This window comes from Monodon monoceros, unplaced genomic scaffold (assembly GCF_005190385.1).
Source record: "Monodon monoceros isolate NGI ecotype Baffin Bay Population unplaced genomic scaffold, NGI_Narwhal_1 Super_Scaffold_17, whole genome shotgun sequence".
Taxonomy (NCBI): domain Eukaryota; kingdom Metazoa; phylum Chordata; class Mammalia; order Artiodactyla; family Monodontidae; genus Monodon; species Monodon monoceros.
Genome location: NW_021703773.1, coordinates 17,850,636 through 17,862,997, shown reverse-complemented (window position 1 = coordinate 17,862,997; position 12,362 = coordinate 17,850,636). Strand labels below are relative to the sequence as shown.

General features: G+C 41.1%; 1 protein-coding gene across 6 annotated transcripts in view; it reads left to right on the top strand.

Annotated features, from left to right (window-relative positions):
• The window catches only part of MTUS1 (microtubule associated scaffold protein 1), a 160,210-nt gene that overhangs the window by 139,929 nt on the left and 7,919 nt on the right, over positions 1–12,362 (top strand). For all 6 annotated transcript variants that reach the window (XM_029226358.1, XM_029226357.1, XM_029226359.1 and 3 more), the window contains 4 exons: positions 8,620–8,834; positions 10,280–10,385; positions 11,858–11,931; positions 12,086–12,181. In XM_029226358.1, coding sequence (XP_029082191.1) covers positions 8,620–8,834; positions 10,280–10,385; positions 11,858–11,931; positions 12,086–12,181 — 491 coding nt within the window. The remainder of the gene's footprint in view (positions 1–8,619; positions 8,835–10,279; positions 10,386–11,857; positions 11,932–12,085; positions 12,182–12,362) is intronic.

Genomic DNA, 12,362 nt, shown 5'->3' with positions numbered 1-12,362 from the left:
CTGGGCCACACTTTGACAGCACACTAGCTGTCCAGAATGTTGTTCACTTAATGTAAAAAATATATGTATGTAAGACTTATGTGAGCAGAGTAAGAGAATAATACCAAATAGCTCTAACTGAACTGAATCCATTCTTGTACATAGGCTTCCAAATCATATGCATACCAGTAACTTTGGGGTTTTTTTGTTGTTTGTTTTGTTTTGTTTTAATTCTAGGTGGCTTTTTAAAATTAATTAATTAGGTTGCATCAGGTCTTAGTTGTGGCTCTAGGGCTCCTTAGTTGTGGCATGCAAACTCTTGCGGCATGCATGTGGGATCTAGTTCCTGGATGGATCAAACCGGGGCCCCCTACGTTGGGAGTGCGGAGTCTTATCCACTGCACCACCAGGGAAGTCTCTGCCTACCGGTAACTTTGACCTGCCCTATTCAACCTTGCCCCCTAAACATGAATCATCAGGGAGGAGACACAGAATAGTATCAGACTCACCTGTTCATTAATATTAAATTTATTCTCTTGATTGAAATGTGATTTCCTTAAAATGTTAACTTACTTTCCTCAGGCCTGAAGCTTAGAACATTTATGCCGGTTATTCAGCCAGGCTCTTGACTCAGATCCACTTTCCAGCCTAAGTGTTTTGATTGGTCCATGGAACGTTTGCTGTTGTGACTATGAGAGCATCTGTTTTGCAGCATGTTGTTGGCCAGTGACTAAGCTGAAAAACAGCAAAGCCTTTGCAGACTTTTATTGGCAGGGAGAACCCGGGGCTCTGTGGAGGTCCAGCTGGCACCTCTGTACTAAGATCTGTGACTGGGCCAGACCGTCATCCCGCATGTGAATAAGATTTCATCAGGACTAATCAGTGTAGGGAGAAAAAAGATCGTTTTTTTACCTGCCTTACTTTGCAGTCTCTCTAGCTTGCACAAGGTAATTAAGCCCTGTTATTCTGAGGTGTCCATTGTATGAATGCGTGAACTTCTCTCTTAATGCCTCTCAAGTTGAGAAAACAGCCACTTGGATCAGGTTGTTCCGTGTTCTGTGCTATAGAACCTGCATTGAGAAGGGCTGAGCGGATTGAGTTCTAGACCCGGTTCTGCCACGTCCGTTCCCCCTACAGTCTAGTAAAGTGAGATTTAAGATAATACCTATGTTATTAACTCAAGACATGACTATGTTCTATTACATGGAATAATAAATATGAGAGCACTTTGTAAAGTATGAACTGAGCTTTAAAGGGAAGGTGCTATTATTTATGGGAGAATGGATTTGACGTTGCGGGAGGTTTGTGAAAGTAAATTCCCAGTAAGATGTGATTAGTGGAAGGCTTTTGAAATCAGTTCTTGTCAATTCATATAATGCCCAAGAGCAATCTGAAAGCTATTTGTAGCTAATTTCGAAATTCAGAAAGAGACCTTTGTCTCTCTCACATGTCTGCCAAATTTCTTGGTCTTGTGAAAAAGCAGTACCTTTGGGGAGCAAAACCTGGGGCTTTTATGAGTAGATGATCATTCCACAGACAGCCTGTGAAGACTCACTCTACAAAATAGAGCACTCTTTCACTTTATCCTCACCAAACTGTAAGGTTAGCAGAGCAGGTGATATTTAGTCCTACCTGGCGTATCAGGAAACTGATCTGCAGAGTTGGAAATGCTTGTTGTTGATAGTCTAGGTCCCTGCCCTTCTGTTGTTCTTTGGGCACCAGCCTCTCCACAAAGTAGCATTTTACTTTTTAAAAAGGGCTTCTTGGTTGCTTTGTTCAGGTATATTATCTCCAATTTGAAGCAGATTAGACCCCAGTTTAAGAGAGTAACCAACACGGTCACTTGCCCTGGAAGTGTGTCACGAGCAGATTTCCCTTCAGAGAATAATACTCTGAAACAATCGTGCTACTATGATAGAAGGTTATGTCGCCATTTATGGTTCTGGGGCTGGGGTACAGGAGAAGTAACGTAAGGTAGATATTTGTTTCCCCTTCCTTTTATACACAGGTGGCAGAGCATTACACGTGCTATTCTGCACCTTGCTTTCTGCTTAGCATTTCTTAAAGATCAGTACACAGAGAACTTCCTCAATATGTTTTTAAACAGCTGTAAAATTACTTTTTGGAAACGATTCCATTATATAGTTATACCATAATTAATTTAACCAGTTTCTTCACGGTGGACATTCGGTTGTTTGTAATGTTTTGCTCTTACAAAAAATGATCTAGTGAATAGCTTCGTATGTCCCTCATTTTGTATGTGTGGGAGTATGTCCCACACATATATTCTTAATAGTGGAATTCCTGGGTCAGAGGAGTATGCAGAGAAAATGTCAGACAAACCCAAATTGAGGGACATTCTGTAAAATGCCTGGTTTCAACATTGTCAAGATGATGAAAAGCAAGGAAAGACACATTCACAGATTAGAGAAGATGAGGGAAATGTGATGAGTAAATGCAGGTCGCTATCTTGGGTTGGAAAGCAAGGACAAAGCTTGGAGTTTAGTTAATAGTAATGTGCCAGTAAAATTATTTCTTAGTTTCGACAAATGTCCTGTCATAATATATGATATCAGCATTAGGGGAAACTGGGAGAGAGGTATCCGGGAACTATTCTATCCTTACGAGTTTTATGAAAATCTAAAATTATTCTAAAGAAGTTTATTCTTAAAAAAGCGGGGGGGACATTAGTAGAAAAACTGGTGAAATTGGAATAAAGTCTGTAGTAGAGCTAATAGTATTGCTTCAATGTTAAAACCTTCGTATTGACAAATGTCCTGGCTTTACATAAGACGGTAACATCTGGGGAACCTAGGTGAAGGGTATACGGGAGCTCTTGGTACTGTCTCTTTGTACCTCTTCTATCAATCTAATAAAATTATTCCACAATTATAAGTTGTTTTTTTTTTTAAAAAGCATGTCTGCCCTGAGAAGTGTGTACTGTTAAAGAAAGGAGTGGAGGGGTGCCCAGAAATAAAAGCAGGTGAGGTGGCCGGAGAGAGAGACTGAGAGAGACCCAGAGGAGGCAGGAGAGGCTGGACCAGACACCCACCTCATTGCCCTCCTGGATGGTGCGGAGAAGGGAACCGTGCTCAAGGAAGGGCTGGCACTCACAGCAGGCCTGCTGGAAGCGTCTAGGGAGAGTGTGGGTGTACAGCTGGGGAATGAAGTCATCTTGCTTTCCTGTTTGTCTCTTCTTTCGGTCACGAACTCTTGTATGGCATCATGAAACTTTGCATGAGCTCCTGAGGGACCTTACCTCCCTAGTTTTCTTTTTCTTTTTTCTCTTCCATATTTTATGTCTAATTTAGATAAAATTACCTAAAAGTTGGAGAAATTCTATTGCATATAATGCCAAGAACAGTAGTATTAGAAAGTGAAGCTTTGGGGTGGATGTGTACCCTGTCCTCGTGTGTGTGTGTGTGTGTGTTTACCTTCTCTGAATACTAGACGAGCAGTGCATCTTTGTAACTGTCACACTGTGTCATGGACACCCCTCCCCGCCAAGCATGTCTTTGAGGACTCTTCAGACACATTTGAATCAGTGGACTTTGGCAAAGCTAGCAATAATAACAGTAACATTTGTTGCATACTTAACTCTGGTCAGGCACCGGCCAAGCGCTTCACATATATTTAATCCTGCAGTGGAAGGCACTAATATTAGCGCCACTTTAAAAGTAAGGAAGTTCAGGCTTAGAAAGCTTAAGTCATTTGCTCAAATCACATAGCAGGTAAGTGGTGTGGCTTGAACCTAAGTGTTTAGCTCTATTCTGTTAAGACATTTATTTATGTTCCTGAGAATTAAAGTATTTCTAGTTGTCTCATGACGAAAACTGCTACTCAGATATAAAAATTAAGAAAGCCGTGTATCATTTCAAAAGAATACTAACAATTTAGGGCCATGGTTGTATAATGTTTTTCATTGTAAACAGTACATTTATCAGTCACCAAAGGGAAATTGGTCTCCATGAGATGGAAATAATAAAAATCTGACCCTTCCTCTTAGGAAAGGCCACCAGAACCAATGAGGTAATGGCTGTACTTCACTCCTGGGGAAAACTCCTAAAGGACCCAGGACGAAGCCAGTTCTCTTCTCAAGGTTATATTTGATTCAGGCATTGGACCTTCTGTAGATGTCATCCAAATAATCGAAAATGAAAAATTTCAAGCATTTCACCACTTGTGAAATATTTTTTCCTTGCTTAGTTATCCATGTTTTAAACTGTCAGGGGAGTGTCTCTCTGTTTTTCCTGTTCTGTCCTTGGCCTCGAATTCTTCTAAGGCCTGGTTCATCTCAGGTTGAAATGTCAACTTCCAGCTTGTAATGTGGCCTTATGTTTTAGGGCTGATCTTTTTTTGTGTGTGTGTGGTACACGGGCCTCTCACTGTTGTGGCCTCTCCCGCTGCAGAGCACAGGCTCCAGACGCGCAGGCTCAGCGGCCATGGCTTACGGGCCCAGCCGCCCCGCGGCACACGGGATCTTCCCGGACCGGGGCACAAACCCGTGTCCCCTGCATCGGCAGGCGGACTCTCAACCACTGCGCCACCAGGGAAGCCCAGGGCTGATCTTGTAAATGAGTTGGTTTCTTTCTTTCGCTTCTTAATTCTGAAAACTCTGTTTCTCATTTTAATTAATAGATTGCTGGAGAGGGCTTCTGCATTTTCCCAATATGGGCACAAAAATGATAATCCATCAATTTTTCTGCAGGCAGTGGTCTCTTTGGTGTGCTTTATCACAGACATGCTTTTAAAAATTGTCTAATAGAATGATTAAAACAGTAAGGACAAAAGGACTACTTTGTAGTCTGTGGATTTTGCGTCCGTGCACTAACTTCATGAAAACAGTATCGCCTAACACTGTGCGAAAACTCCTTGCTTAGTCCGAATTCTGAGATTCACGTTTGATTTTGGCTGTCTTGGGTGTTTGACTAATTGACCGAGAGTGAGCGGAATTCTGGAGAATAAGCAAGGAAGAGACAAAACTGAGAACAGGAGTAAGAGCCCAGCTGCATAGAAATCGCTCCTAAATTGAAATAAGTACAAGGAAAAGTCCAGGACTGAAGCCCCAGGCTGGCGTCCCCGACTCTCCCGACGAGTGTGTCCAGCCATCAGGGGTCCTGAGAACCCTTGATACAGCGTTGACATGTGTGTCCTTTAGAAAAGTATTTCACGAGTCTTTATGCCAGATAAGTGCTTCCCCAGGAGCCCAGGCCCGTTAACTCAAAGTAGAGCCATTTGTGTGAGGGATCACTTCAGCCCAGCTGTCCCTGCACAGCTGCAGGCTGATGTCACCACCTGGGGCCGGGCCTGCCTTGGGACTGTTGTCCTAACAGCAGTAACCACCGCTCCCCCATCCGACCCATTTTTTTTTCCCTGTACCCTTCCTTCCCTCCTGTCCTCCCTTTACCTCTCTGCACAGTGGCCAACAAAATCAAACACTAGTTAAGCTTCTTTAAAAAAAAAAAAAAAAAAAAGAGGAAACACCCTGTCCGGCCACCAGTGTGAGAGGACTTCCATCAATCCTTTTTGATTTTAAAGTTATACAGTTACACATTCAGACTGACAGTCTTTGATTACAAGCAGATGTGTTGAAATCCGGCAGGTGTAGCATACTGCTAACTTCTACACAGAAGCTCTTCTAGTTTTTGGTTCACTTAGACATTTTATCTCAGATATGAGCCTTCAGATGAGCTAGAATTTTTTGTTTGTTTTGTTTTTTACTTTGCTGTTATCTGAAATCCTGAGGCAATTAAGTCAGAAGGCTGTGTGAAATCAAGATTTCTCTGAATAGAAAAGCTATTTTGATGCCTTTATTGACTGCTCGCAAATATTTCTCTACTGCCTTCTTTCATATAGAGCTGTAACATGGAATTCACACACGGAGGCTTGTGGCCCTATCATTTTATTTGTACTATTTTGGAAAGGCAGTGGAAGCGAATACGTTTACCTGTTTGGCTAACATTTGCCTTCATTAATCACTTTTTCCTCCTTTGATAAATAAGTAGTGATATGAGGAGCATATTCTGTAGCAATCAGCATGGCCATCATCTTTTAATAAATTCTTTTAAGGAAAAAAATCACTTCCCAAACAGAGTCCCAAAGGCCTGAGTTGTTGGTGATGTTGATGATCTCTGTAATCTGGCCTACACCTGCCTTGTTGAGTCTTCTCTCCAACTTTTCTGCCTTGGGAATGTTCTAGCTCCCAAGGTGCACTGTGCAGGCTCCCCATTGCTCATCGTGGAATACAGTTTTTACCCTCGATATCAGGGTAGTAGTTCTTGCTTTGTTTTTGCCTTTACTGTTCAGTAAACATTTGTGGGTTTATTTGAATTTTAAGGGTGCTCTTTAGCAGACACTATGCTTGTCATTATTTCAATATGACTTATTTTATTTCTGAAGGAATACTGATATGGGACAAGTATGGGCTGGTATTTCTACTGCCATGTGGCATATTCCCAAGAAAACAAGTCTACATCATTGCCCGAAATCCATCCCGGGAGCCAGCCAATTTCCCACTACTTAGGTCAGAATAATCATTGATCTAAACTATCCTCCCTAAAACAACCTTTTTCCTTCCACTACTCCACAAATACATATTCCTTACCAAAAGAGACATAAGGATTACTTTATAATAAACAGACTTACCAGTACCCATTTTGCATGAATCCATGGGCACTCTGGGGTGTTGAGAACATGCATCCTCCTTACAGAGTAGCACTCCTTTCCCCCATATCTAACATAAGTACAGGAAGGCTGCCAAAGTCCAAAGTCAGGCTTCCCAAGAAATGATAGAGCTCTTTCAGGATTTAAAAAAAATTTTTATTGGCATATAGTTGATTTACAATGTTGTGTTAGTTTCCGGTGTACAGCAAAGTGAATCAGTTATACATATACATATATCCACTCTTCTTTAGATTCTTTTCCCATGTAGGCCATTCCAGAGTATTGAGTAGAGTCCCCTGTGCTATACAGCAGGTTCTTATTAGTTACCTATTTTATATATAGTAGTGTGTATATGTCAGTCCCAATCTCCCAATTTATCCCTCCCCCACCATCCCCTGATAACCATAGATTTGTTTTCTACATCTGTGACTCTACTTCTATTTTGTAAGTTCATTTGTACCCATTTGTTTTTAGATTCCACATATAAGCGATATCATGTGATATTTATCTTTCTGTGTCTGACTTACTTCACTCAGTATGACAGTCTCTAGGTCCATCCATGTTGCTGCAGACGGCATTATGTCATCCTTTTTATTGCTGAGTAATATTCCATTGTATATATGTACCACATCTTCTTTATCCATTCATCTGTCGATGGACACTTAGGTTGCTTCCATGTCTTGGCTATTGTAAATAGTGCTGCAATGAACATTGGGGTGCATGTATCTTTTTGAATGGTGGTTTTCTCCAGGTATATGCCCAGGAGTGGGATTACTGGGTCATATGGTAGTTCTATATTTAGTTGTGTTTTTTTAATTTATTTATTTTATTTTTGGCTGCCTTGGGTCTTCGTTGCTGCGCACGGGCTTTCTTCAGTTGCTGTGAGTGGGGGCTACTCTTTGTCGTGCTGCGCGTGCTTCTCATTGCAGTGGCTTCTCTTGTTGCAGAGCCTGGGCTCTAGGCACATGGGCTTCAGTAGTTGCAGCACACAGGCTCAGTTGTTGTGGCTCACGGGCTTAGTTGCTCCAAGGCATGTGGGATCTTCCCAGACCAGGGCTCAAACCTGTGTCCCCTGCATTGGCAGGCAGATTCTTAACCACTGCACCACTAGGGAAGTCCCCTTCCGCCCATTTTTTGATTGGGTTATTTGGGTACTTTTGATATTGAGCTGCATGAGCTGTTTGTATATTTTAGAGATTAATCCCTTGTCGGTTGCTTCATTTGCATATATATTCTCCCATTTCTTTCAGGATTTATTATAGTCTGTGTGGGTATGTGTTTATGTGCAAGTTCTGCAAGGTATTGTTAGTACTTCTGTTTTTGGTAGTGGTAGTGAAGAGTTAGGATGCTCTGATTTTATGTTTATCAAATTACTTTGCCTTTTAAAAATGTTAACCTTTCAATATATTTACATTGTATTGTAGCTTCTCAACGTATTTTTCCTAAAGTTTTTATGTTCTGGTGATTTGTGTTCAATATAGTCTAGTATTTTGTTTCTATTACTGTATTTTTGATGTAACGAGTTTAAATTGGCTCCAACTGCATACAAGCTTAAAGTCTATTTATTGCTTCTCTCTGGTCTTACCTGCTCCTACATCTCGGCTGCCTCCTCTAGTGGTTGGCCTGCCTTAGAGACGCCTCGGCCAATCAGAGCCTCCTCTCATTACAGCCCCTGCACTGATTGGTCACCATGTGAAAGGGTGCTCTTCACTTGGGAACCTGGCTCTGCTCAAGGACTTCTCTTACTGCTTGATAGACAGTTGGCTTTTTGCTGCCAGAGACCATTTCCTCTCATTCCCTTTTATCATTCATTTTTATACTATTATGTTTGAAAATCTGGTCCTGAGAGAATCGAGTACTCTGAGAGCCCTGTGTTTATGCTTCCAGAGTCATCACATCTGTGTGTGAATGTTATGAATTTAGGACATTTAGCAGGTTAAGTGTCATTTTCCCTTTTCTTTTTCCATCTCTTTTCAGTCACTGCTTCAACCACCTGTGAGAAGTTAGAAAAAGCCAGGAATGAGTTGCAAATAGCTTATGAAGGATTTGTCCAGAAGCTAAACCAGCAGCACCAGACTGATCTAACAGAGCTGGAGAATCGGCTTAAAGAATTTTACACCGGGGAGTGTGAAAAGCTTCAGAATATCTACATCGAAGAAGCAGAGAAGTACAAAACACAGTTACAGGAGCAGGTCGGTGCTTTTAGAACCTGCGCATGTGCTTGGCCATGGCTATTAATTTGAATTCTAACTGTTGTCTGATGATGGCCTTGCTTTGATGGCCTTCTCTTTGTTGGACATCCCTTGATGAACTTCTTTAAATTTTAAATAAATGAAAAGTTTTTTAAATTAAATTTTTTTATGATCAAAGCAATGTACATATGTTGAGCGAAAGATCAGAAGAAAAAAAGATAAAATTTAAAACAACCCTTTAAAAATTTTTTAAATTGAAGTATAGCTGTACAAGATTGTTACAGGTGTACAATATAGTGATTCACAATTTTTAAAGATTATAACTCTATTTATAGTTATTATAAACTATTGGCTGTGCTCCCCATGTTGTACAATATCCTTCTAGCTTGTTTTATACCTAATAGTTTGTACCTCTTACTCCTCTACCCCTATCTTGCCCCTCCCCCTTCCCTCTCCACACTGGTAACCACTAGTTTGTTCTCTATATCTGTGAGTTTGCTTCTTTTTTGTTATGTTCACTAGTTTGTTGTATTTTTTAAATTCCACGTATAAGTGATATCATACAGTATTTGTCTTTCTCTGTCTTATTTCACTTAGCATAATGGCTCTCCATTTTGCTGCAAATGGAAAATGTCATTCTTTTTATGGCTGAGTAGTGGTCCATATATATATATACACACACGCACACATACCTATATATGTGTGTGTGTGTGTGTATATATATATATATATAGTGTATCACATTTTGTTTATCCATTCATCTGTTGATGGACATTTAGGTGGTTCCCATATGTTGACAATTATAAATAATGCTATGAACATTGGGGTGCATGTATCTTTTCAAATTAGCGTTTTTGTTTCTTTTTGGATATATTTAAAAAAATAAAATAAAACATCCCTTTATCCTACTACCTAGAAATAATCCCTTTGCAAACATTCTGGTGCTGCTGAAACGTTGGCTTGTGTTTCTTCTTCTTTTTTAAAATGGCTCTTGTTTAATAACTCGTATTTTTCCCTTAATGGTATACCCTAAACCTCTCTTTAATTTCCTTGTTCCCATTTCAAATCAGTTTTTCATTTAGCTGATATTTACACAGTGCCAACTATATGCCAGGCATGTGCTAGGGACCGAGAATATAGAGGCCAACATGACAGATGTAGAGCTTATATGGTCCTGTCACCACGGAAGGTATCCTCGTTCCGTATGGTGGACTCAGCCCTTTCCACCCGTGAACCCTGGAGAGCTGCATGTTGTGTTCCTGAGGCACGGTGGACTGGAGCATAGCGACTGGCAAACCCCAGTTGGGTTGTTCTTTCCATGTGTCTGGTAGGCCTTAGACTTGAATGCGAGCTCATGTGTCAGATTTCCTAACGCTGCTGCTTATTATTCACCTTAGGACTTTTTATTGATAAGCTATTGTTTTGTTTTGGTTTTTTTCTTATAGTTTGACAACTTAAGTGCTGCCCATGAAACCTCAAAGTTGGAAATTGAAGCAAGCCACTCAGAGAAAATAGACTTGCTAAAGAAGGCCTATGAAACCTCCCTTTCAGGCAAGAATGCTTTTTTCTATTGAAATAGAATAAAAGCTAGTGGAACAGTGTGATATGTTTTAAAACGGAAATGATTCATAACTTGCCCCTCTAGAGAATACCCTGTGGTATTCCGTTTGGAGTGTTTTTTGGTTTCTTTTTGCACTGTTCATTGTGAGGAGATCCCCTTTCCCCTAAGGATGCAAATAATAGTTTGTTATAAATGCCAGCCTTTTAGGAAATATAGTTTTGGATGTTTTTTTTTAATTTATTTTTTGGCTTTGTTGGGTCTTCATTGCTGCTGGGCCTTCTCTAGTTGCGGCGAGCAGGGGTTACTCTTTGTTGCAGTGTGTGGGCTTTTCACTGCGGTGGCCTCTCTTGTTGCGGAGCATGGGCTCTAGGTGCATGGGCTCAGTAGTTGTGGCACGCGGGCTCAGTAGTTGTGGCACGCGGGCTCAGTAGTTGTGGCATGCGGGCCCAGTAGTTGTGGCTCACGGGCTCTAGAGCACAGGCTCAGTAGTTGTGGCGCACGGGCTCAGTTGCTCCGTAGCATGTGGGATCTTCCTGGACCAGGGCTTGAACCTGTGTCCCCTGCATTGGCAGGCAGATTCTTAACCATTGTGCCATCAGGGAAGTCCCCCTTTTAGGAAATAGAATGAACTTTTAAGGAACTTTAAGGCCCTTTTGGTAATAGTTGTGCTTGACCACTTCAGATCCTGGGAAGTTGAAAGTGTCAGTTTATATCCTGACCATGGTGAAGGATCCATGCCAGGCACTTCACAGCAGCATTGCTGTGAAATGTAGATGGCATTTGTTGAATAAAAAGATGTGTTTTATTATTTCATCATGATTGGTAGTGTTGAAATAAAAGGAAAAGAATAAGAAGCCATTTTTTACAGAAGATAAGTGCCCATGTAGCTGAAGTTATTACACCGAACCCATTGCATCTACAGAGAAACATATGGACACATGGTGAGAACTGACCCTGTGAACTTTGTCAGGGGCCTTCTCATCAGAAAAACAGACTTGTTGTGTGAGGTCAGAGATGAGAACATGTAAAAGTGACTGGCCCAGGGTAGATGTTGGGTAAACATTGTTTTTCTTCCTTCCTGCTGGAGATGGGTTTAATCTGAGACTTGTTTGGTTCGTGAAGGGCAACTGGAACAGAGCACAGGGCCTCCTGACCAGGAGTCTGAAGGCCAGTGTTTGATCGCCCCCATCCCCATTGCCCCCAGGCGTGCTCTTTGTTCTCTGAGGTCTTTTGGCCTCTCTGGGCCTCTGTGTTCTCATTCATAAAAGGGGAATTATCTGCCCTACTCACCTCATGGGCTAATTTGAGAACAAGTCGTTTAATTTCTACAACAGTGCCGTACAAATATGAAGTAATGTAGGCGCAGCGCCTCATAATCAACTGTTGCCTCCATGTGCTATAATGACTGTAGAATACAGTGATCTCGTAGGATGTTATTGACTCAAAAAAATATCGCTCCCAGAGATCAAGAAAAGCCATGAAATGGAAAAGAAATCACTTGAGGATTTGCTTTACGAGAAGCAGGAGTCACTAGAGGTAGGTAAATCTCAGTCACCACCACCGCTCCTGCCCACCTTCCCATCATCATTCTTGACGCTTGTATGGTTTGAGTACATTTCTGTGCACATTTGCAGTGTTTCTGGTGCCCGCTTGTTTACTTACGTTCCACATTTCACTGTTTGTGTTTTAGAAACAAATCAATTGTTTGAAGAGTGAAAATGACACTTTAAATGAAAAGTTGAAATCAGAAGAACAAAAAAGAATATCAAGAGAGAAAGCAAATTTAGTAAGTTGCGTATGCTCCCCCATCACTAATGAATTTTTCTTCTGCTTAGCTGTCTTTTAGAGTCAGTTAAGTGTTCAGCAGCTAGAGAAACAGTATGGGTTTGGAATCTTTTTCATATCTTGCCGTATGATTTTTAAACTGTATAAAGTGGCTGCTTTGGTTACTGGTGTCTTTTTAATTC